The sequence below is a fragment of the Vicugna pacos genome, chromosome 26 (genome assembly GCF_048564905.1).
Source record: "Vicugna pacos chromosome 26, VicPac4, whole genome shotgun sequence".
NCBI lineage: Eukaryota > Metazoa > Chordata > Mammalia > Artiodactyla > Camelidae > Vicugna > Vicugna pacos.
The window spans coordinates 20,526,461-20,551,703 of record NC_133012.1 but is presented as its reverse complement, the minus strand read 5'-3'; the positions used below and the strand labels follow the sequence as shown (position 1 = coordinate 20,551,703).

The 25,243-nt window shown below is 39.8% G+C and overlaps 1 protein-coding gene across 2 annotated transcripts in view; it reads left to right on the top strand.

Moving 5' to 3' along the window:
- TRAPPC11 (trafficking protein particle complex subunit 11) overlaps positions 1 to 24,173 on the top strand; it is a 37,434-nt gene extending 13,261 nt beyond the window's left edge. For both annotated transcript variants that reach the window (XM_015248975.3, XM_006197974.4), the window contains exons 11-30: positions 1,587 to 1,680; positions 2,426 to 2,505; positions 2,601 to 2,679; positions 2,762 to 2,816; positions 3,166 to 3,311; positions 3,741 to 3,802; positions 3,891 to 4,023; positions 4,614 to 4,744; positions 6,304 to 6,459; positions 7,938 to 8,125; positions 8,243 to 8,391; positions 8,567 to 8,688; positions 9,219 to 9,338; positions 10,131 to 10,196; positions 10,308 to 10,464; positions 14,689 to 14,800; positions 17,795 to 17,886; positions 18,978 to 19,111; positions 20,595 to 20,762; positions 23,912 to 24,173. In XM_015248975.3, coding sequence (XP_015104461.1) covers positions 1,587 to 1,680; positions 2,426 to 2,505; positions 2,601 to 2,679; positions 2,762 to 2,816; positions 3,166 to 3,311; positions 3,741 to 3,802; positions 3,891 to 4,023; positions 4,614 to 4,744; positions 6,304 to 6,459; positions 7,938 to 8,125; positions 8,243 to 8,391; positions 8,567 to 8,688; positions 9,219 to 9,338; positions 10,131 to 10,196; positions 10,308 to 10,464; positions 14,689 to 14,800; positions 17,795 to 17,886; positions 18,978 to 19,111; positions 20,595 to 20,762; positions 23,912 to 23,956 — 2,289 coding nt within the window. In that variant the 3' untranslated portion in view covers positions 23,957 to 24,173. The remainder of the gene's footprint in view (positions 1 to 1,586; positions 1,681 to 2,425; positions 2,506 to 2,600; positions 2,680 to 2,761; positions 2,817 to 3,165; positions 3,312 to 3,740; positions 3,803 to 3,890; positions 4,024 to 4,613; positions 4,745 to 6,303; positions 6,460 to 7,937; positions 8,126 to 8,242; positions 8,392 to 8,566; positions 8,689 to 9,218; positions 9,339 to 10,130; positions 10,197 to 10,307; positions 10,465 to 14,688; positions 14,801 to 17,794; positions 17,887 to 18,977; positions 19,112 to 20,594; positions 20,763 to 23,911) is intronic.
- Positions 24,174 to 25,243: the final 1,070 nt, after the last annotated feature.

Here is a 25,243-nt window from a genome sequence, read left to right as displayed (position 1 = left end):
GGCTGACTTTGACTTCTTCTCTTCCTGGGGTTTTCCTCTGGGAAACTCTGAAGAACCGATCTGAAGCATCATGTTACTCGCGTCGTTTCTTAAACTTGATGTTTCATTTTGCCTTTCTCTTGAATAATTATATTTAGATACCGGTTTCCCCAAAAATACCTTTAAATTAAGAACGTGGTGTGTGTGTGTGTGTGTGTGTATAGACAGAGACATTTGCATTCAGACTTGTATCAGTTTCTTTTCACTTAAAACCTCAGATTTCTTCTCTGAAGATAGGTGAATATTAACAACAGTACTGCTTAAACTGTTCGAAAAAGCAGTTTGCATATTAGTACTTTAAGTGTTTGGATTTTTTCCCCCCTAGACTGTTTTCTACCATGCTATTTGTATATGGTGTATAACTTCATTGCATGTATTATATTTTAATTTCGCTCAAACCATACTATAACTAGACTATTTTCTACCATTTTATTTGTATGTGATGTATAACTTCATTGCATGTTTTATATTTTAAAAGTTGGGCATATTGTAATTTGAGCAAAGTATTTTAAAAGGTGGTTAAAAGTAGGTCTTGAAAAGGATACGAGGTAACGTGCATTAACAAATGTTGTCTGGAATGTAAAATAATATTTCTGTCAAATAAAATTTGAGAAGCCTCAAAGCACGCCCATCTTTGGACCCAGAATTTCACATTCAGGAAGCCTAAAGCAGACAAGAAATCCTGAGAGACAGTGTTAAGATTTATGTATAAAGTTGTTCTGACAGATTTATTGATTGCAATGTAAAATAAAAACAACATGAACAACTTACAGGGAATCTGTTAAAATGTGGAACAACAGGCAACCATGAAAAATGTTTTGGAGGAATACTTCATGATATGGTGAGATGTACAGAATGTATTTAAATGAAAGCAGGTTGAAAAATTATTTCAGTAGATAATAAATGTTTGCATACAAAACATGAAGTATGCATTGTTAACAGTGGTCTATAGGTAATTTAAATGTTTATTCTTTTACTTTTGGAAGTTTTCTGCATTTTTCAGCAATTACTTGTATTACATTTTGGTTTCAGAGGGAAAAAGTTATAAAAAAGAAAAGTAAAGCAGTGTAAATTTGTAAATTCTGGTGCCAAAAATACCCCTCCCCCATCAATACCAAAATGTAATACACAAGTGATAAAGAAGGAAAATAGTATCTTCTTTTTAAAACCCCTTATAATACTATTTTCATTTGCTTGTAAAGCACTTATGCATATGGAATAACCATCAAGCGTAACTTGTAGCATATTTTTACTGGTTTATAGTTTAAAAGAAAATGTAAAGAGGTTAAGTAGTGTGAAATCATTTGTCTGAATCAGGTTGATTTATTTAGTTTAATTTTTATGAGACTACCTAGTATTAGATGAAAGATTTTTAGTTTGGTTTTGTGGAAATTTAATTTACGTTAAGATAGTCGCAACCTTGCTACTCGACCGTGGGTTTGGTATTTGTATGTATCAAGGCTTTTTCATTCTAACAAAGAGGGAGGGAGAGCTGGCTTGGGCGGAGTTGTGTAAACGCTAACTCAGGGTTGTGTTTTCACTTGCAGCCTTCTGTAACGTATCCCAGTCCGGACCCCTTAGAAACACAGACAGGCGTTCTTGACTTCTATGGACAGCGATCATGGCGACAAGGAATCCTAAGTAAATAATTTTTTCCTCCTCTTTCTCTCAACTTCAGAAGGCAAAAGATTGCTATCATGCTTCTTCCATTGGCTGCATTAGGCATAACAAATCATGTTGAAGTAAAAATACGTGCTTTTAAAACATTTTTAAAAGAGTTTAAGTGTCAGTTCTTCACTTTCTAGAATGTTTTCTTTGTATCACTACATCTTAGAATAACATAATTAAAGATGTGGGTCTGATCAGAACACTTGGACATCTGTTGTCTTAAACAGATGTAATGTAAGTAAGCCACTGCTGTCTGTTTACATATTTGAATTCCAGTTAACTTTAATGATTTTTTATGTTCGATATTTTAAAACATCATTACTTGTATGACCTTAAAAATAATTTCTCTGCATCTTCTTTGTGTTTTGTACGTACTTAATTTGAGCAGTGTCTCTGGCCATTGAACCTCACGTGTTAAGAAATTACTTACTTGAAGCTACAGGAAACGTATTCTGTCCGGAGAGTAGTACTGACATTATTCTTGAGGTGGTTGATTCCACCCGGGCACTGAGCTCAGTGACATTCCCCTTAGAACCCAGATCACAGAGCCGTCTCCATGCTGACCAATCTGTCTCTTAGGATCGTTGAAATTCTAGAATGTTGAAGAATCTTCAGTACATTATATTAAAGGATTCAAGGAGTGTACACATCCGATGTCCACGTGAAGGATTTATGTTCAGTGAGCTGTCTGAAATGGGCTGTGTCCTCTGTTACGCAGGCTTTGATCTTTCTGATCCTGAGAAAGAGAAGGCGGGGATTCTTGCTGTTCAGCTGAAGGAGAGAAGCGTTGTCCACTCTGTAAGCTTTTTTCCAATATCAGCTTTTTTACAGGATTCAAGGAAGACATGAGACTACTTTTATTGAAATGTTTCACCCTTTATCTTTTCAAACAGGAAATAATAATAACTCTTCTGAGCAATGCTGTTGCACAATTTAAGAAATACAAATGTCCAAGAATGAAAAGTCACCTGAGTACGTATCTGTAACGTGCCACAATTTCGTGTAGCTGTGAGTCATTTTAAACTCCGTACGTAAAATCTTTTCTCCTTTACAGTGGTTCAGATGGGAGAGGAATATTACTATGCGAAGGATTACACCAAAGCTTTGAAGTGAGTCCTGTTCACTACTTATTTTCACAAGTTTTCTGATTCCTTTCCAGCAAAATTAGAATGGAAATTTGTATTGAAAGGTTTATTATTTCTGTATTTATTTCTACTCCTGTTAAACTCCATTTACGTGATTTTTTTTTTTCAAGTACTGTCTGCTGGTTCAATCATTTTCAAAGTCTGAGGAAACCTCACAGTTACCTAATGTGAAAATACCTGTTAAACTATATCAGTACCATGTTCTGAAGTTTGTGTAAAATGAGTCAAGCACTTTATTTTGGTCTCTCCAAGAACTCTTCAAACCCTTAGCCGTGACGAGGACTCAGCGTGTCTGTGGCTTGTCTCCTGTTAGGTTGCTGGACTATGTGATGTGTGATTACCGGAGCGAAGGCTGGTGGACCCTCCTCACATCCATACTGACCACCGCTCTGAAGTGTTCCTACCTCATGGCCCAACTGAAAGATTACATTACTTATTCCCTAGAACTCCTTGGAAGAGGTAACTTGAGATTCTTTCAGTAAAATTCTGAATCATCTTTACATAATTTAACATCTTTAAGCTTCTTAAAATTGGGAGACTGATTCAGTCTCAAATATCTGGTAGTACTTTTGTTATGTGTGGGCCGCTTTGCGGAGTGAAGGGGTTTATACTTTCATGAAACTTATATGAGGGTCTAACTGTAGTTGAGAAGAAAGGATTTCTTCTGCCCTCTTGAAAGTGGCTTAGAACAGTTTTTCACATAGAGTTCAAGTGCACATATATGCAGTGCTGGGGGTAACTTTTAGAAAGCTGTGCTGGCAGTTTTCCGGAATTCTGCTCAGCCACCCTGGAAGACATCTTTATTCCTCAGTATTTTTACAACTGAAGTGGGGGTAGCAGTCTTGCCTGACTTACGTTCTCAGTTTTTCCCTTCTTCCTTCACATTAGCTTCAACTCTGAAAGATGACCAGAAATCTCGGATAGAAAAGAACCTCATAAATGTTTTAATGGTAGGTTGGGATTCTTTGTATAAAATCTGTGTGTATATATATATTTTTATAACTAACTGAACAGATGTTGAATCCTATGTTGGTGCAGAATGAAAGTCCTGACCCTGAACCTGACTGTGATATCTTAGCTGTGAAAACTGCCCAGAAGCTGTGGGCAGACCGAATTTCCCTGGCTGGCAGCAATGTTTTCACGATAGGAGTCCAGGACTTCGTGCCATTTGGTGGGTAACCAGCTTCTACAGTATTATTTCAGAGAAATTGTTCTTATTTCTACAAAATGAATAGATGAGGAGTAGTAAATGTAAGTCAAGGAATTTTTCAGAGTACAGTCATTTTATAGGTGAACTGATTTTTTTTTAAACTTTCTCCCTATTGACTTACAAAGTTGATTAAAATTTTAAGTTCTTAGTTTAGTTCTTAAAATTTACTTTGTTCATTTGTAGTTAAGATGCTATTTGAAACTCATTTGAAAAGGCAGTTATTTAAAAGGTTTATGCTTTAATGTCTGGGCAGGTATCTTGAACTAAGTTAAAAATAACAAAATGGTTCTCTTTAAAATCCTATGTCAGTTACGTTTCAGGTGCAACCATGTTTTTAAAATTAAAGAGGTTTTGGAGCTAGAGTTTATTTAAATTTGTTTTTTGAAAAGTGAGCCACATTTATGTCTGTTGAAATGTTTCAAGTGCGGAAGCCAGTAAGAATATGGAGTGTAGCTGACTCCTTTCTGAAGAGCACATGTGGATCAGAGAACACTGTGTGTGGCTCTGGGGGGTCGGGGAGTGTCTGACAGCCCTTTCTGTTTCATTTCTAGTGCAATGCAAAGCCAAGTTCCACGCCCCCAGTTTTCATGTGGATGTTCCCGTGCAGTTTGATATTTATCTAAAGGCTGATTGTCCACATCCCATTCGGTTTTCTAAGCTCTGTGTCAGCTTTAATAATCAGGTAGTGGTACTTTTCAATGTGTTTTTACCATGTGTGTATCTTACTGTCACTTGAGTTATGTTAGGTAAAATGAGCTCAGTGAAATTTAGATCTTAATGGTTTTGTGTTAACAAATGGACTTTGATAAAGTCTATTCAAAAATGATGGGGGCAGGGTATAGCTCAGTGGTTTTGTACGTTCTGTTTCCTCTGCTTGGATTGGTCTTGCCTCCTCTTTCATTTACTTAATTCCTCCTCCTGTTTTATACCCTTAAGAGCTCACTTCCTCGGGGACACCTCCCCTGACTTACATGACCGATGGGCCCAGCCAGGCTCACATAACCCTTCCTAGTACTTGTCACAGCCGCGGTTAAACTTTTGTCCTGTGATTATTTGGTACGTTACTTGTTTTTACTAAAATGTAAGCTGCAAGAGGACAGATGATTTTTATGTTTGCTCACTCTGAAATAGTCTAAATCTGAAATTAGAGGGTCAGTATAGAGCCTGTTACCTTTCTTTTCCTGTTATAGTCTCTTATTCCATTTCTTTCTCTTTCTTTTTTCCTTTTAACAACGTAGACCATGTTATAATTAGATTAATAAAAATATTAAAAAGGAAAGCAGTTTATTTTTGAAGTTATATTCTGAATATATGTTATTTGAAATTTAAGATACAAATCACAAGAAAAAAGTTAGTGGGTACATAGGCTTCATAAGCCAGGAGCAGACATGAAAGTTAGAAGGAAAGTACAAACTTTAACTATGTGAGAATCTTCTATGAAGGTAATTCATCTGCTGGGAGAGAAGATGGCTCTTGAAAAGTTCTTGATCTTTATTGAGTGGATGAGGATGGTGATTCTGTAGATGCATGCACGAAAGATGTCCCCGTATCTGTGAGGAGTATGCTTTTCTGGGAAGGTGGCCACACATTCAGTTCAGAACATGTTGAATTTGGAGTAATAGTGGAATTACTACTCCATAGACGACTGTGAAGATGAGCTTTTAGCTAAGGAAAGAGGTCAGAATTAGACGTTTTTATGTGGGAAATACTAGCGCAGAGATGCAAAATATGCAGAGGTGGTGAAACTTTGCAGTGAAATGAACAGAAGAGAAAAGCAGAACCAAAAGCCAAGGACTGAGACTTGCGGAACCTCTGAATTTGGGGGACAAGAAGAAGGAAGAGAGACCTTTGAGGGAAAAACTGAAGATGCCAGAGAGGGTGAGAAACAGGAGATACAGCATCATGGAAGCCAAGTAAAAAGAAAAGCTCTTTAAGAAAAGGTGATAGAAGTGTCCAGTGCAACAAAGAATATGTCTTTGTTTCTCTCTCCAGGAGGAGGGTGTCCAAACGTTTCAGAAGTCGACTTGTGTGTGGTGAACTGTCTTTGTCTTGTGGCAGGAGTGAGTGGATGAGGGCCACCATTTGGCATAAAAATGCTTTCTTTAAAATAAATAACCCTTCACACTGCTTCAGTTTAGTGCACTTTAACTTAATAATCTCCAAATAATTTGGTGTTTAGAGTTAGCAAAACATGTGACATTTGAGCTCATAAACCATGACCCTTGCTAACCTCTTTTTCAGGAATACAACCAGTTCTGTGTAATCGAAGAAGCATCCAAAGCAAGTGAAGTTTTAGAAAATTTGACTCAGGGAAAGATGTGCTTAGTTCCTGGTAAAACAAGGAAGTTTTTGTTTAAATTTGTTGCAAAAACTGAAGATGTGGGAAAGAAGATTGAGGTTAGTTACGAATTTTGTTTAACAAATATTTTAAATGATAAAAGTAATTATATATCAGAAGAAAACTTAAATAATACAAAAGCTTATTAGGTAAAAAATTAAGATCTTCCACTTGACTTCCCAAGGAAAACCATTCATTATGGCTTTTTGTAGGTTTCCCTTCATCAAGAATATACTATATGTAATATTTAGCAGTTGGCTTTTTTCACTTAATAGTGTTGTATTAGACATCATTTCCTCTTAGTACATGAGACCAACCTCAGTTTTTAAAGACTGCATAATCAGTTAAGGAGTTTCAAGCTGGAAATTTATATGTATAAGGAATATACATGTATATGGAAAAAGGTATATAGAAGAAAAATGTATTCTGTATCGTAGCAATTATATTTTGTATAATATGACATAATTCAGATTAAAGAGCTATGTCATTTTGTTTATATGTTGCTGATTGCATATTTTTAAGAAAAAATGAAGATACATATTTTAAAGGATTCATTTAATGTAGATAACTAAAATGTCCTTCAGAAATATGAGATGAAAGTAATATTTTACTCTGGGGCCAAAGTATGTGGATTTCAGTTCCAGCTCTCCAGCTTACTAGCTTGTGGCCCTGGGCAGTTGCTTGACCTCTTAGCATCTCAGTGTATTCATCTATAAAATGGGGATAATGACAGTACCTACTCCTTAGTGTTTCACGAGAATCGAATCAGTGTAAATTGCTTGGAGTAGCTATCAGGACCAGGTAAGCTCTCATTAAGTGCTTCTTTCCCATGGCTTGAATGGGAATGGTTGGCTAATGTGAATTTGGGACCATTTCTAAGTCAGAAACTGAAGACTGTAGTCCCAGTATTCCCATAACAATTTTTGTGAATCTGTTGATTTTATTATATTTATTTATTATTAACCAATATCCAGAAGTTTTGCTTATTCATTTTTTAAAATTCTTCATGATTTTGACCAAATCCCTAATTACTTGTTTTATATTTCACAAGGTACCTAAGGAAGCCTGCCACACATAAATCATAATTATGCTGTTTTGAGTATATTTGTTAATGGATGCAGTTGAAAGAACATTTATGCAATTAGTAAAGAACTTCATTGCTAATACTGTAGGTGTGTTCAGGAAAAAGATGTGTAGAGTCAGGAATTAGGTGATGAGTATGTTCGTGGTTATCAAAACATTCATTTATTTCACTCAGCAACCACTCATTGACCGTTTGCTGCTTGGGGCCTTGCGCCAGGTGCTAAGATAACAATACCATACAGTCCGCGTCTGAGCTAGAAAGTTGGATTTAAAAACGAAATAGTGGAGACCGCACATGCTGCTAGCCAATGTCACAGCTAGTCGGTGTCCTGACTGCTGTCCCACTGTGGGTCCGAGGGGCGCTGTCACCCAAAACTCTGCCTTGTAATTTGTTGGAAGGGGCTGGTGACGAGCCAGTCTGCGGTGGCGTTTCTGACAGCCCTCTTCCTTCCAGATTACATCCGTGGATCTGGTTCTGGGCAACGAGGCGGGACGATGTGTGGTTTTAAGTTGGCAGGGAGGAGGAGGGGACGCTGCTTCCGCCCAGGAAGCCTTGCAGGCCTCCCGTTCTTTCAAAAGAAGACCGAAGCTCGCGGCCGGAGAGGTTCACTGGGACAGCGTCGTGGGCCAGGCCAGCACCATGTAAGTCGGCCTGGGGGCAGATTGCAGAAGGTCGGCTTACTTTTGAATACTTCGAGTACTTTGGTTTTTTTTCTTTGCTTTTTAGAATGAGTTACTTAGCTAACCTTTTTCCCAAAGGATCATTTCCAGAGTTCCAAACATTTCTGTCCATCTGCGGCATGACCCTCCTGCCCTGACGAACGAAATGTACTGTTTGCTTGTGACTGTTGAGTCCCACGAAAAGACCCCCATCAGAGACGTGAAGCTCACTGCTGGTTTAAAACCCGGTAAACATTCCTTTTTAAAATTTGATCAGTGTGAATCCAACATAAAATAAACATCAGTGTTATCAGCTATAGGAAGTTTGTTTAAAATATGGTTATAATGTAGTGCTCTGTGTGAAGTATTCAATGTTCAGAGGAATGTTTGAATTTTTTAAAATGCCCACGTTAATACTTTTAGGACAGGATGCCAACTTAACTCAGAAAACTCATGTGACTCTTCACGGAACAGAGCTATGTGACGAGTCCTACCCAGCTCTACTCACCGACATTCCTGTTGGAGACTTACATCCAGGGGAACAGGTGAACGTGGTCCACTGTGATTGGGGAGGAAATCAGTTAGGTTGTAGTTTTAAATATGTTATGAGTCTAAGACAGTTTTAGAGCATTTTAACAGCATATCCCAAGACTAAAAAAAAGTGATTTAACTAATGCACGTTTTATACACATTTCACATATTTAAATGTGTAAAATGTCTCAAGCAGTTTTTATACAAGAGATTTTTAGAACAAGTGGTTGTAATATGGAGAATTAATTGCCTGATGAAATAACTAAAAACACGAAATTTGTAACTTTGTGGAATATTTTTCAGTCCATTTTTATTTCCAAATCAAGCACCAAGAATCCTTGGAAAGTTGAGAATGATAATAAAAAAAAGGATGGGCTAGTAATGATCCCCCTCTTAGGCTGTGGCAGGAACAGCGGTAAAAAGTGGTCAAGAATTTAGATGGTACAGTAAACACTACAAGATGGTAACGTTATCCTAGAATGTATGTTAGGAGAGAATATCTGTAATAGTAATTACAATGCTTTTTCTTTTTTTTTTTTTACAGCTGGAAAAAATGTTGTATGTTCGTTGTGGAACAGTGGGTTCAAGAATGTTCCTTGTGTATGTTTCTTACCTGATCAATACAACTATTGAAGAAAAAGAAATTATTTGCAAATGTCACAAGGTATTTTTTTTAGAGCTATTTTGAGAATTATCATATGTGGAGTTTTTAACCAACAGGTCTTTTTTTTTTTTTTTAAGGTTTCTCACCAGCAGCATGGTTTTTTTGTTTGTTTTTTCTTTAAGCTATAATAAGCCCAAGATTTTTGAACAGACTCTTGCAGGGAGGATGGAGCAGGTTGGCTAAGAGTCCAGGCTCCAGTGTCAGTTTAGTTCAATTTCTGCTTTGTCACCTACTAGCCATGTGACCACTTCATCTTAAAATGGTAGTAATATTAGGGCATCTGTTTCCTTGAGCTACTGTGAGCATCACATAATACGTACACAGTGTCTATAATACCATGCCACGGTATTACTGTTATTATTTTAGTCATCTTGAGTTAAGGTGAGGTAAAGGACTTACACAAAAAGAAGACCCAGGTTCTAGGCTTCATACCACTGGCTTTGTGGCTTAAGGCCGATCACTTAATCATCCTCAACTTCTGGTTCCTCTTCTGCAAAGTGGTGGTGATGGTGCCTGTCCCGCCCGGTGCTGCTAGGTCCTGAGAGGAAAAATGTATGAGAAAGCACTACGCGGTGTGAACTGTTACAGAGCCATAAATCATTTATTAGAAATACGGTCTCTCTACATAGATTTTTATAAACATCACCTAAGGGAAAGCTCTAGCTTCTTAATATATAAATTGGGATTGTTCATTGATTAGTAATTGGTTGTGTTTTATGTAGTATTTTTAAAACTTCACCTATTGTGAAGAGTCAGAAAAGCCATTGAGTGTGCCGCTGCATTTCCTTGCAGGATGAAACTGTAACAATAGAGACCGTCTTTCCTTTTGATGTTGCAGTTAAATTTGTTTCTACAAAGGTAAGCTCCTCTGAAGCATACTGGAAATCATTTAGGTTTTGAAAGTTAGCAGAAAGAAGACAATGGGTCAGTGTACTTCCTGACAGACCTTCTCTCTCTTCTGTGCGGCAGTTTGAGCACCTGGAGCGGGTTTATGCCGACATCCCCTTCCTGCTGATGACAGATGTGCTGAGCGCCTCGCCGTGGGCCCTCACTGTCGTCTCCAGCGAGCTGCGGCTCGCGCCTTCCATGACACCCGTGGACCAGCTGGAGTCCCAGCTGGACAAAGGTGAGGATGTCCATCATCCCGCTTAACTAACAGAAGCCAGGGGGAGAGGTGTGTGTGTGTGTGTGTGAAGGTTAGATCACAGAAAACATTCATGCAAAAACAGAGGAGGTTACCAAGGAGTTAGCAAGTGGAATACCATGTACACATGGGATTTCATGCTCTGCTCTCTGCTGACCTTTTTTTTTAAAAAACATTTTTTATTGATTTATAATCATTTTACAATGTTGTGTCAAATTCCAGTGTTCACAATTTTTCAGTCATACATGGACATATACACACTCATTGTCACATTTTTTTCTCTGTGAGCTACTGTAAGATTTTGTGTATATTTCCCTGTGCTATACAGTATAATCTTATTTATCTATTCTACAATTTTGAAATCCCAGTCTATCCCTTCCCACCCTCCACTCCCAAAGATCAGATTCTTTTAAAAAGAAAGTTACCCTGAAAAATATGCTTGAAAATAAAATTTTTCATATTTGGATTTTTATAGATTGTTTATTCTAATTAACTTTAAATTGATGTTTACTATTGTTTATAATGTGAAATGGGAAAAGATATTTATAAAGGAAACTTTGGAAAATATAGAAAAGTAGACAGTAGGTTTACTAAATCACCCAACTAAAACAATGTATAAAAGATATTACTTTTCCAGTTCAGAGTGCTTTGGGCTTCTGTGTTTCTGGAGCTGTTAGAGGGAATAAACTTACTCTGAATGTCAACGCAAGCAAAATTGTGGTCAACCAGATTATAAGGGCAAATATTGTGAGAGAAAACAATCATGGTGTATTCTTAAAACCAGATGCAGGGAGAGGGTATAGCTCAAGTGGAAGAGTGCATTCTCCGCGTGCACGAGGTCCTGGGTTCAATCCCCAGTACTCCCCTCCAGAATAGATTAATTATCTCCCTCTCAAAAACAAAAACAAACAAAAGCCAGATATGAATGAGTTGTTTTATTTGCTCTGTTGACTTCAGTGTTACAAGCCATGGTTGATCTACCATTCAGATTGAAATGAGTAGTTATCAGAATCCCAACAATTTTTGCACCTGGCCTATAAATACGCTTCAATGTCTATCAATAAGTAAAGAACTAGTATTGAGTGCTTCACTGTGAAGCAGCAGACTGGACTCTTTAGAAGATACCAGAAGGAACAGGCAGGCTCCATGCTCACTTCTGTGCATATCAGGACACTCATCATCACAAAGGAGGGGCCATTTCCCCCTGGGGTGAGAGGGTTTTTTTTTTTTTTTCCACAAGATCTCAGCACAAACTCTTTGTGTAAGAATAACAGATAGAAATCAAGCATGTCCCTACACCTCTCTATTTAAAAGCTGAAAATATATTCCACATTCTTGACGGTAATAATAATAGACACATTTTGTTTCAGAAGGCCTTCCTAAGTTTTGTTTTCCTCGCTTTGGAAAGTCGCTTTTCTCTTGCGGCGCGGAGGCCGCCGCCAGGGGTTGCTGCGTCTGGGCCTCGCCCCCTCGCCGTGCTCGCCTGCAGCGGGCCTAGCTTCCCGGTCAGACCGCGCGGGACCCAGCTCTGGGCCTGCCGCTGGCTCTTCGTGAACTTGGACGGTCCATTTTGTCTTGTCTTGTCACTTCTCAGAGTTAAGGAAGACAGTGCACGTGAAGTACCGTGTAGGAGGTCACTTACAGTGAACGCCTTAGCCCCGTGCTGGTCTCCTGACGGCTCAGGACAGCTGGTTGCTGTCCATTCTTTCCTCGCTCCCTTTCTCACCCCGATACGTTGCTCATTTCCAAGATCTTGACTCCCGTCCCCTCTTCTTCCTCTGCAAGTCTTCACCTGCCACGCAGCCTTAGGCGGCCCGCACTCCCCGGCCCAGGCAGGGGAGTCCGCGCACACGCAGCCCGCGCTGACACCGCAGGACACGGCTGGCTCCCTGGGACCCACGTCCGGCCTGGCGCCGGTCCTCCCTTCTGCACGTCTCTCCTCGCCGCCGCCCTCACCGCCCCCGCCTGGCCGCTGGCAGCAGCTTCTTGCCTGATTCCTCTTTGCCCTCTCGCCCCTGGTGCTTTCGCATTGCTGCTAGAGCTCAAGTCTGTAAGGACTACGCTGGCCGCGCCTTTTATGCCATCAGAGCTTTCCCAGTCAGGCTCAGCCTCCCCTTCTGGCCTCTTCCACACAGTCAGCCCCCCGTGGCCCTTTCCTGGGCTTCAGCCAAGCGGTGTCCATTCAGCAAGCACTGCCCCCGTCTGGTTTTGCACATACTATCACTTTTGTCCCTCCTGCATCTTCTTCAGCCTGTTGGTCTCTTGTTTGCTCTTTGGGGCTCAGATAGGCTTTGACTTTGTGACCCTTCCTAGCAGGGCTAAGTGCTCTTCCCTGTTTGCTCCAGGATGTCCCGTTCGTCCTTCCATTAGGACACTTAGCATGCTGTACTGGAATTATTCATTCATAGGTACCCCCCCCCCACTAAACTGTGTGCCTCTTTAGAGCTGGAGCTGTGACCGCCTCATCTCTGTACGGCCAGCCCAAGAGCAGCTGGTTAACAAGTACTGGCTGAGTCAGAGCGTGACCTCTAGTTTGAATCTCCCCTGAACTCGCTCCCTGCTGCTACTGTCACAGATGATCACAGAATCAGCAGGTTAAAGCAGCACTGCTTTATTATCTTCAAGTCCTGGAGGTCAGAAGCCCTGAAATCCAGGTGCCGGCAGGGCTGCAGTCCTTCTGGGTTCTTAAGGGAAGTCCTTCCCTGTGCCTTTCACAGGCAGGGGAGGCCACTTGGGTTCTGTGGCTTGTGGCTTTTCCTTCATCTTTGAAACCTGCAGTGCAGCATTTTCCTGACTCTTTCTCTGACCTTTCTCTTTCTCTGCTTCCGTGGTCACATCTCAGACTCTCTCATACCTCCCTCTTTCCCTGATCACCCTTGTGATTACATTGGGCCCAACTGGATAATCTAGTATACTCCCCCTATTTTAGGATCCTTATCTCAGTTACATCTACGATGTCCTTTTTGCTGAGTCAGGTAACACAGGTTCTGGGAATGAAGATGTGGGTATCTTTTGGTGTGTGTAGGGGCGTTATTCTGTCCTCCACCTCCAACACCACCAGCACTGATGTGCTATGAAATTTGCGTAATTAGCGTTTGACACTTTTAACAGCTTGCCTAGGTCATACATTTGACCTTAATGTTAAGCGTTAATAAACATTGTGATCATTTGGGTTAACTTCTTAGAATTAGGGAGGACTTTAGGAGAGTTTAATTTGAATGTCTCAGATTTTTTTTTAAAAAAGCTTTCTTGAGAGATTTGAATTGATACGTTTTTTACTTACTGGGCTACATCATTTCCTAGTCCATAAACATTACTTCCATTAAGTTGGACAGTTCATTTTGTTAAAGATTAGTCTAAAAAAAAAGATTGATCTAGCTTTTTTCACTTTCACGTCTGATATCTACCCATAATCGTAACTGTTAATTTATCACAGCCTTCTTCACTGGAAAACCACAAAAACAATTAATGTTTAGGGATTTTGTTGGCATTATTTGAAAATTTCACTCATAGGTTTACTAAAATTGGCATTAGCTTGGCACTGATACCGACTGACTTGCATTTAAAGGCATACCATTGTAGGCTGTGAGGTGCAGAAAGATAGGGGAAGCTTGGTTTAGATGAGCATTTATTTTGTCACTAGGAGATTTGCAAACAAATAGGCTAGAGGAGAGCGTCAAGCATCTCGCACAGGAGCTCAGCAGTCACGTTAGGCAATAATGAAGCAGTATGTGATGTGTTTCCATTTGAGCGGTGTCAGTAATACGGGCTTATTCAGAGAAAGTCGGAGTTTTCTGGTATGACATTTTGAGTACCTTAAGGGGTAACTAAATTTTTCTCTTCTTTTTCCCTACTGTGAAATGTTTCTTTCGGAGACATGAAATAATTTGGAGGAAGGAAAATAATCTCCAAAGGGTGTTATTCTGACTTCAGACTTCTCCCTTTCATTAGTTGCTATAGAAACTTGTCAGTGACCTGCGGATGCCTCACATATTTGTTATTATAATGGAATATTAATAGATTAGGAAAAACACTGGGAAGGGACATTGTGACCTGGAAAAAGTCATATAACATCTCTGAGCCTTGGTTTCTGTGAATAACGTATAATTGATAAGGTATTCTTTTCTGGTTATATTACTTGGATGTAGAGCTCTGTTTTCATAGGTGAAATCACTGAACAAGGATGATGAAGACTGTTTCTTGTAGTTGTCTTACAGACTGGGGAGAGTGCCAGCGAATGCTTTTGTCTTCGCTGCCCATCTACTGGCAATGTTGAAGGTGGAGTAGCGACTGGGCATTATATTATCTCCTGGAAGAGGTAAAACTACATCAGCCTTTGTTATCTGTGCTGTTCTAGTGCTTTTATTGTGTGTCATTGTCATTTAAGAGTTGAGAGCTTCCGTCAGCCTGGAGAGCAGACTAGGAGTCACGTGCTGTCACTGGCCTTTTGTCAAAAACACAAAAAGATTTAAAAGGATAATTAAACTCTCATTTGTGTTTGCTACACTTTCGACCTATGTACTAATGAAATTTTAGCCAAATTAATTCTGATGATAGGACCACTGAAAACATTAGGAGAAATTACCCTTATTTGCAGTCAATAGGATTGTTTACAAAGAAAACCCAGGGGAATCAACAAATTATTAGAATTATAAAGAGTTTTGGCAGAGTTGCTGGATGTAAAATCAATATAAAAAAGTCAGTTGGATTTCTGTGTATCAGTAAGAAACCTCTAGGCACAGTACTTTTAAAATAGGTATTATTTACATAACAGCAGAATGGTAAGATATGTAGGAATATGTCTACTAGAAGATGTGCATTACCTTTGGGGAGAAAATTTTTTAAATTTAAGACATTAAAGGAAGACCTAAATAAGTGGAGAGAGACAAAACAGTCTCTGATAGGATTTGGATAAGATTTAATACTGTAAATTGTTCTGTAGATTTGGTGCAGTTTCCCTCAAGATCTCAACAGCTTGTCTTGATTTTTGTAGAACTTGACATTCTTGGTTCTAAAATTTATGTGGAAAGGCAAAAAGTCAGTAATAGTCAAGATACTTCAGAAGTACAACTCGGCAAGGGTACTTGTCCTTCTAGATTCCAAGGCTTATTGTAAAGCTACGTTGTTCTCACTATGGTAGTGGCTTGGGGAGATGTAAATACACCAGTGGAACAGAAGAGAGAGTCTAGAACTAGTTCCCTAGGTCCGCACAGGGGAATTACATTTTACAGAGGTAGCTTTGTCCTCAGTGGAGGAAGGATGAGCTCTTTTGTAATTGGAGGTGAACAGTTGGGTATCAGCTTGGGAAAAAAATGGGATATCTCCTGAATACTGTATGTGAAGTTAGTTCCAGGTTTATTAAAGTTCTAATTCTAAAAAGCAAGATTTTATTACTTTTAGTAGAAAAATAAGAGACTCATTTTATGACTTTGGCATAGGAAAGAATTTCTTTAAATAAGACACTAAAAGTATGAGCCACTAAATTCATGAATTTGATTTCTTAAAGTTGTTTCTCAGTTCATGAAAACACCATGAAGAAAATAGAAAGACAGATACAAACTGGGGAAAGCTATTTGCAGCATCTAAAACTGGCAGGATTAGAATTCATATCAAGAACTTCTTCAGATCATAAGAAAAACAGAGAAGTCTCTTCACCGAAAGTTGAGAAAAACACTTGGGAAGGTGGTGTAGTGAATAGAAAAAGCCAGATGACCAGTAATCAATCATAGGGAGGAAAGGGCAGCCTTACAAGTAATCGGAGATTCAAATGGACTCTTACTACTTTGGAAATTAAAAAAGTTTAACGATGCAAGTTTGTCAAGAGGGGGAGTATAAATTAGAACAGTTGCCCTGGAAGTCTACTTGGCAATAGCAGGTAAAGCTGATGGCTACACCCTGCAGTACTAGGAAGGTCTCAGACGCACAGAAAAGGAGTATGTGTGAGAGTGTTCATAGCAGCACTGGTTATAATAGTAAAAAGTTACACACAAACTAAGTGTTCACCCACTGGAAATTAGACAAATCGTGGCATATTCATGTATTGGAATATTATACATCATTGAAAAAGAAGGAACCAGAGTTACTCCTGTCAGCCTATTAATATTAAGTGAAACAAAGCAACTGCAGATGTTCGGAATAGGAGCAAATTGCATATATGTAGATTTGGAAAACATGTAAAACGTTTGTTTCTTAGGGCTATGTGTATAATTTGGAAAAAATAAAGAAATACGTAGGAATGATGGATATATGCCACGATCAGGCTAGTAGTTACCTCTGGAGTGGCGGGTGGGGGATGCAGCAGAAAGGGGTACCAGGGAAGTTTCAGCTCTGTTATCTTAGACTGGGAGGCAGATACATGGTGTTTCATGTGTTAGTTTCTTGGTATGGCTCAATCATTTTATAAATCCTAAATCTGGATAAGATAAAAATGAGGAAGAATGTGTAATTTTATTTAGGGGGGAAAACTAACTTGTCTTTCTTGTCCCCCACTCCTGAATTTAGCATATTGATGTTTAATTTAATTCCTATGTTTATAGGAATTAAAACAGCATTTCAAAGGCACTGCTTAATTACTCTGTCGTGTTACTGTAATACCGTAGACACACGTTTCTTAACAGTGGGGGTTGGGTGTGTTTGCCTGCAGCGTGTGCTCCGTGATAGTTGACACTATTGTAACCACGTTGGCTCTGCCACGTCCATGTCCAGGCTCTTCCCACGGGTTGTCCTTGGCAGTCAGAGAGCTGCCAGCTGTCCTGTAGTTCCCTCCCAGCTCCCAGCTGTAATACGGGGTGAAAGTATTTGACAGTTTCATAATGTTACTCAGTTTATCTCAGTAATATTGGAATGCCACTGTGTCTGTTGATAGTAAATTATTTTTAGTTCTGCAGTTACAGCCGTGCACACCAAGGGGTCTGGTGCCAGAGCATCTGTGGACAGTCCTCAGTGTGGAAGGCGTTTGTGTCCTGGTCTAAAGCATCCCACCACGACTTACACTGAGAACGTTTTACACAGAACACCGTGTTAAATGGTGTTCTTCGGGGCACAGTCGATTTACATTCTGATGCAACTCCTTCCATCATCACTGGGACCAAACAGCCTTGGGTTATAAGATTTGTTCATTGGAAATACTCTAAACAAAAATGAGATTATGAAAGCTCTTACTTCACAAAACTACTTCCACTAATAAACTTTTAGAAAATGGATAATTTGTATTTCCTTCGTAATCAGTTGCTGAATCTCCATGTTCCTTGTTTTTGATTTATTAACGTCTCACATGAAATGCGAATTTAAAAGATACCCTCTTCTGCCGTAGGACTTCAGCCACGGAAAACATCCCTGCCATCAGCACGGTCATCACTCTGCCACACGTGATTGTGGAAAATATCCCTCTCCATGTGAACGCAGGTAAGGGCACTCAATTTTTACTTGAAAGAATCCAATGAGAATATTTTAGTTGCTAAGATTTTTTTTAACTTTCTATTTTGAAAAATGCCCAACATTTACAAAAGTAGATTATGCCCAGTCTTGTTCTGTCTGTATACTCCTCCTACCCGCATTATTTTGAAGCAAATCCTAGGTGTTATCTGTAAGTATTTCATATGCATCTTTAATATTACTGGCTATTTTTTAAACACAATCACAGTACCATTGTCAGGACTTTGAAAATTAGCAATAATTCCTTAATATCACCAGATTCCAGTGTTGAAATTTCCCTAGCTGACTCTGAGTGTTCTTTAGTGTGTTTTAAGGTCGCTGTATTGCCATTGAGGCATGTCTGTGCTTTTGAAATCTGCACGCGTCTCCTGTATTCCACTGCCACCTCTTCTGTCACCTCCTCTACCCACTCTACCTCCTCCCTCTCTGCCTTGATGTTCATTTGTTGAAGAAACTGAGTCCTGAGTCCTGTAGTGCTTCCTACAGTCTGGATTTTGCTGATCTCATTGTATCATTTTTAAGTGTTTCTCTGTCCCTATCAATTGGTAGTTAGATGTATAGGTTTGATCAGATTCAGGTTTAAGTTTTTGGCAAGAATGCTTCATAGCTAATGGTCTGTGCTCCCGTCAGGGGGCATATGAGGTCTGTCATTCCATCCTGAGCCATTATTGATATGTAAGGAAATCTTTGATAGATTAAAAAAATTATCCCTGAAATACAGTTCAGCTCCCAATAGCTAAGACTCTTTCTAAGTCAGATAAGGGAGGAGGAGTGTACAGATAGAACAAAATTGGTCATATTCTACTTCCGTAAATGTTGGGCATTTTTCAAAATAGAAAGTTAAAACAATCTTAGGTGGAGACTTTGATCCTTCTCATGCTGACATATCATCGTCCCATGGCTGTTGTCCAGTCAGACAAAGACCTTTCTTACTCAGCAGTGCTGTCATTAATTTAAATAGTCCCATGTGTGTGGAATGAGACCTGTGTACAAAAAGAACCCATAGATGGTGGGCTTTTTTTTTTTTTTAACCTAGAGAAACGTGTCATCTTTCTCTGCAGACCTGCCGTCATTTGGGCGTGTCAGAGAGTCGTTACCTGTCAAGTATCACCTGCAGAATAAGACAGACTTAGTTCAGGATGTGGAGGTTTCTGTGGAGCCCAGTGATGCCTTCATGTTCTCAGGACTTAAACAGGTACCGGTCGTATCTCACTGGGTTGCTTCTGAAGACGCAAAAATGTGACCAGGAAGTGGAAAGCCATATGTTTAGTTTTCACAAGTGAATTGATAAGGCTGACTGTGGTCCTGATTGTTTCGATTGTGGTAAATTTCTGGTCACTTTTGAAGATTAATTACAACTTGCTATAGACATGGATTAAATGGGCAGTCCTTTTCACACTGAAGTCACACATATCGGCTCTTTCTTCTTAAAAAACAAGAGATCATAAATTCTTGGACTCTGATAGACTTCCTGAAAATTTTAGATCTCTTTCATTACTGATAAGTTTGTGTGTCTTTTAATTTGAGTTCTTGAGGTGTGATTACACATATTAAAAACCCAATTCTTTTCTATCAGTGAAATTTTTTAGAGATTTTGATCTTGTATAGATTTCACTTATCTCTGCTACGTTTAGACACAATTTTGTATCCGTACATAAAAATGATCCAGGTGTTTTCATTCATCTATTCAACCAGAGGTAGAAAAGTTCATCAGATTTGGGGGTGGGACCTTCACTCTCAGGCAAAACTGTTTCGGTGAGAATTTTGTCCTCCTCTGCCCAAGTGGTAACAAGAACCCCTCGATGGTCAGTAAATGCTTTAGTAACAAGGATGTAATTAGAGAAACAAACGTGTTGTAATACCTGGCAGTACCCACCTGACTCATCACCTGGCTGTGCGCGTTCTGAGTGCTGTGCTTGCTGTGAGGTGCAAACAGGATGACGTGTGAAGGATGCTGTACGTCCGTACACTAATTTAAATTTATTAATAGATACTAAATGTAGTATTAGCTGTAATGTGCTGGTGCACACATGTGTGTGTTATCTGTGCCACACCGTGTCCTCATAGGTACACATTTGTAAATTAGTAAGCTTTTCTTGGTTGTTCTGATCTCTTTCACATACTGACTTAAAAATAATTAGATAGTGTCAGATACCAAAAATCTCACCAGTATGTGTTCTTTCCCAAAGTACAAACATCTTTTTTTCCCCCTGAAGTTACTTGCCTTTCCACAAAGGTAAAACCTCTAAGACAAAACACAGAAAGCAGCCAGTTTGTCTTCTGTGCACAGAATGTTTACAAAGACGCTGTGCTGCAGATTCTCACGTAGCACGTACGCCTGTAAAACCTGCCTGGTCCAAGACCCAGGAAATCCCGCTCCGTCTCCTGTTCTCACTGTGAAGCAGGTGTAAGTTGCCTTTGAGATGTTGGCGGAGACTGAGAAATCATGCACGGTTTTTAATACGTTTGTTCTCTGGGTGGTCCTGGCCTCAATACCAATTCAGCCCTGCATTTCGGAATCTGGGTGGAAGGTGGAACAGGAAAGGGCGTGATTGTTTTACCAGAAGGGTTTGGGGTCTGACCATTTGTCAGTAATCTAGGGGTAATGCCATGTGGATACTTCAAGTGTACTTGCTGTGTGTATTTGATTATCTTTCTCTACAACTTCTGTGATTTAGATTCGATTACGTATCCTACCTGGCACCGAGCAGGAAATGTTATATAATTTCTATCCTCTGATGGCCGGATACCAGCAACTGCCCTCCCTCAACATCAACCTGCTTAGATTTCCTAACTTCACAAATCAGCTGCTGAGGCGTTTTATACCTACCAGTATCTTTGTAAAGGTAAGGCTGAGCAGTTTCCTGCTGTTCACATTTACTGCCTTGAAAACCAACAAAAGAAGATATTTTGTCACGTAAACTTCACTAAACAGTATTTTGAGGCTAACGGATAGTTTTGCCTGTTTATTTGGCAATACTGCTGTTCATTTCTATAAAGCTATTTTATAGATATTTTTTAGATTTATATTTTATAGGTTTTTTTTTAGATCTAATTGCAAAGATTTTTATTCCCTTGGGTGAATAAAGATTTTTCTTTATAATATTCTTACACATATTTTTTTCTTTGGCTTAGTAAAGTATGTTTTTAAATGTTAGTTAATTTGTAACTGGTTTTTAATCAAAATGGATTAACTTTCTGAATACAATCCCTGAACTTTCCTGATTCTAACTATGTAACACTACTGGATTTGGGTCTTTTCTGAAAATGATCACTGGTTGGTAACTGTACCCTTTAATGTTTTGATTTTCTACAGTGATACGATTTGCAGTTCCGGTATAAAGGACTCTGTAGGATGGTCGCTTCAGTCTGATTAAGCTACTCTTGATGCCTAAATTAAGGCTGTTTCTCCAGATAGTTCTGGTTGCCCCTGGGAACCAGATAGACATGAATGTATATGAATCCTGTGTGTCTTTTTTTTTAAGTTTATGCCCCCTTTTTGAAATGACAAGTTGCTGTTTTCTTTTTTGTATCTGTCAGGTTTTGGGGAACTGTCCCTTGTTTATGTAATCTGGGATTTGGTAGATTATAAATTAGCCTGTGTTCATGTATCTGTCACAATCTTCCTGTTTTCTTTCCAAACTTAACAATTTTCTTTTTTGCATCTGCAAAAAAAAATCATTTTATTAACCCTTTTAAACTCCTCTTCTATACCATACTTAAAAAATTTTTTTACCTCATAATTTTAGATCTTGCGTGTGTAAATAGTGGTTTTATTTTTCCTTTTAAGATTTTCTTTCTTTAGAGAGCAGTTTTAGATTCACAGCAAAATCAAAAAGAAGGTGCAGAGATTTTCCACTCTCCATACAGTAGTGGCTTTTTAAACATTTCCACCCAGTCCCACTCTAAAGATGTTCCCATTGCTGCTTCTCACTGTCATGTTTGAGGTCACCCTGGAGGGAAATTCATGGCTGGTGTGGGCAGTGGGAATGGGTGGTCTCTGATGTCCTCTTAGCTGTTTGACTTTACAAGTTTGCTGTTCCTGAACTCAAAAGTACGGCTTTAATCACTGCAAGTACGTATCAGTGCGCAGAGCTGGTCCTGTTCTGTCTTTACAAACACAGCTTGAGATGCGGGTTGATCATGTTACGAAGCCAGCACTTTGGGTCTATCAGTTAATCTCTTGCATTTCTTTGCCGGTAGCACTCAGCACACCCAGACCTAATCCGAGCTGATGTCAGTTCAGTCTTCTGATTTTCTTTCACAGTCAGCCTCTTCTGGATAGTGTGTAAATCCACAAGGGAAGGTTCCAGAAAAATAAACATTCATAAGTTTTAACGTAATTAACACACCCTTCTCTGACTGCCATGATCTTTTTTTAAATTTAAGACCTACCTTCTAGTAACTTGAGTGCTGCTAAAAATTTTGATTGGATTCCTCAGAGCCAGTTCCTTTATCATTGGGGGAAACTTAATAATTAAGATTGTTTTACGTGTCACAGCAAAGACAGTGAGTGAGGACTGCCCTTTTCCCACTTGGTGAACAATCACTAAAATTGTACCTCTGTTAAACTTTGTTCATTGTACCTTTATTAAACTTTAGAGCTGTGCTTTTCCAGTATGGTAGCCCTGAGCCCCACGTGCCTATTGAGATTAAAATTAATATTAATTAAAACTTAATTTAATTAAAAATTGGTTACCAGTTGCACTAGCCACACTTCAGGTGCTCAGTAGCCAAGTGTGATAGGTGGGTACCATCCTGGGTAGCAGTGCCGTGGGCTTTTCCTTCCTCACTGAGAGCTGTATCAGACAGCGCTGCCCTAGAGCAAGCGTGGATCAATATTTTTCTTCTTCTGGAAAATAGATTTGTTTTCTAATTACATCATATACTTGTCCCCTGCCCCTGTTTGTGAAGCTAGGTTTGGTAAGGATTTGATCTGACTGAGCCATTTATTCTGTTTCTAGAACTGAACATCCTCCATCAGTCCTAAAAATGATATGAAGTAGGAAAGAGCAGGAACCTGTTCTTGCATTCACTGCATTCCTGCACTGAATGTCAGATGCCTCACTAGCACACGCGTGCATGCAGATGTACATACGTAGAGAAAACCACACGGCGGCCAGACGACAGGATCGCGCCCTTCCCTGCCTCAGGGACTCCCACAGGAATCCTTCTGTTAAAGCAAAGTGGTCAGCCTTTGGTGCCGAAGTTGTAACCCTGATCTATGGCATGTCTAAACACCATCTCTCGTGCTTTTCCCACAAGATCTGCTAATGTCCATCTGAATGATGAAATTATTTGTGAGAATTCATTCTCCTAGCTACTCAGTGACTCTCTGGGGTGTTGCTGACCTGCCAGAAATTTTACACCTCAAAGCAGTTAGATACCTTTCACTCACTCTTAGCTTTTCCTCTTCTGTTGTGATGTTGTAAATGTTTTCAGTCAGCGAGCTTAGTGAAAGGGAGATTCTATCTGCTGCTTCAATCCTCGTGGTGTTCATTGATAATGCCCTAGAGTTCATTATGAGTCACTTTTTCTCAAGCAGGAGGTTGGGGGACTTTGAATCCCAAGGAGCTTATCTGTCAGCTCAGGTCTGTGGCCGACTTAACGCTCAGGACACAGCTGAGTGAGAGAGAAGCGTGAAAGTTCACACTTAAGCAGGGTGGTGGTCAAGTTCACTGTCACGAGCCCCCGGTGGTGGATGGGCAGGGCTGCTGGAACACAAGGTTAAGGGAGAAGCCGTGACCAGGCGGATTCAGTGGGTGGAGGGTGTGACCAGCTGGTGACGTCCGCCACTGGTGACCCGAGCAGGGGCACAGAGGTCGGCAGGTCCCAGCGAAGAAGGAAGGTGGGAGGAGAGGAGGAGAGATTTTGTTTTGATACCTGCACACATTTGTTCTGTTTTTGTGAAACAGAGCTTCAGAATCTCTTTAATTAATAGAGGTTTCGTTGTCATGATTATCTTGTGAACTCGCTCTGTTTCTCCACCTTGAAGCCCCAGGGCCGACTTGTGGATGACGCCTCCATCGCTGCCGCGTGACGCCCAGGACCCGCCTGTTCTTGCGGAGAAGTGGGGCAGAACCGGATGTTTTTCATTGGGAAGTGTAGCTTGATCATGGTAAAAATTAATCTTTTCTATTTTTTATTGCATGTTATACCAACAGTTCAGAGGAACTCATGCTTAAAATGTTAGGAAAATCGATCCTCTCTTACAGTTTCACTAATAAATATTTGCAACCTGTCAGTGTGATGTGAAAGGATGTCAGGCTGTTGTTATTGTTAAAAGTCGTTTTATGAAGAGTCAATTCTTTTCAAAGTAAGTGATGCGCGTGTGCGGCAGCGGGGAAAGCAAGCATCTGAAACAGGACCAGAGGTGAGGAAAGTGCACCGGATCCTGCCCCAGCGGAGTTCCGAATCCCCGTGAGTCCCTTTCAGAGCTGGCTAAACCGGAGAGAGATCCATCCTCAGGAATTTAATGTGTGCTCAGAACACGTAACAGGAACTGGAAAGCAGTCACGTGGCCGATACAGAAAACCTCTAGAAAGTTCTAATCAAAGCAATCAAAGATGTCTAAAAAATATCTTTGCATACCGTCAAAACACGTCACATAGGTTCAGCTTGCAGCCAAAATGTGGATCATTTATGAAGCAGGTTTGTGTTTGTGTGTGTTGAACAAGACTTTCATCCCTAAGGATCTGAACTGCAAGGTTCTGACTATAATTTCCCAAACTAAAAATTTTTTGAGAAAGATGCAGGGTCTGAATAAGAGCTTTTAGTTATGCTGTGCGGTTTGAAAAAAAAACTATTTAAAACTTCTGGAAATCCATGTAAATAAAAATCACATTGTGAAAATTCTCTTTGTTAAAATATCTTAATTTAAAAACGACCCTATTTCCCAGGAATTTTTATTATTTAAAACTGTAGGATTTGTAAAAAGGAAATGAGCAATGTAAATAAATACATTCTCTTTCACACATGGTCGTACGTAGCTCTCCTCTTCTTTGAACTTGTTTGATTTCAGCTTCGTGGAACAGCTTTCACTAGGAACACCATGGCATGGGGTGTGGTGGAGGGTGCAGGGCTGGAATCTGAAGCCGTGTTCTTGAGTTGGCTTGGCTGATCCTTGGGGAGACGACTGGGCGGTGATGGGCTGGGGTGAGAAGACGTGAGTCCTGTTACCCGGCTGTTCAGGTGGAGGCCACGCGAGCTTGTCGGGTTGTTGGGTCCAGTCCCAGGGCCGATGCCTTTGTTCATGTTACTTACCCTCTGTGTGTCTGTGTTCTTACCTGTAAGATGTAGGTGCGAATGATACGACTCACAGGCTTGT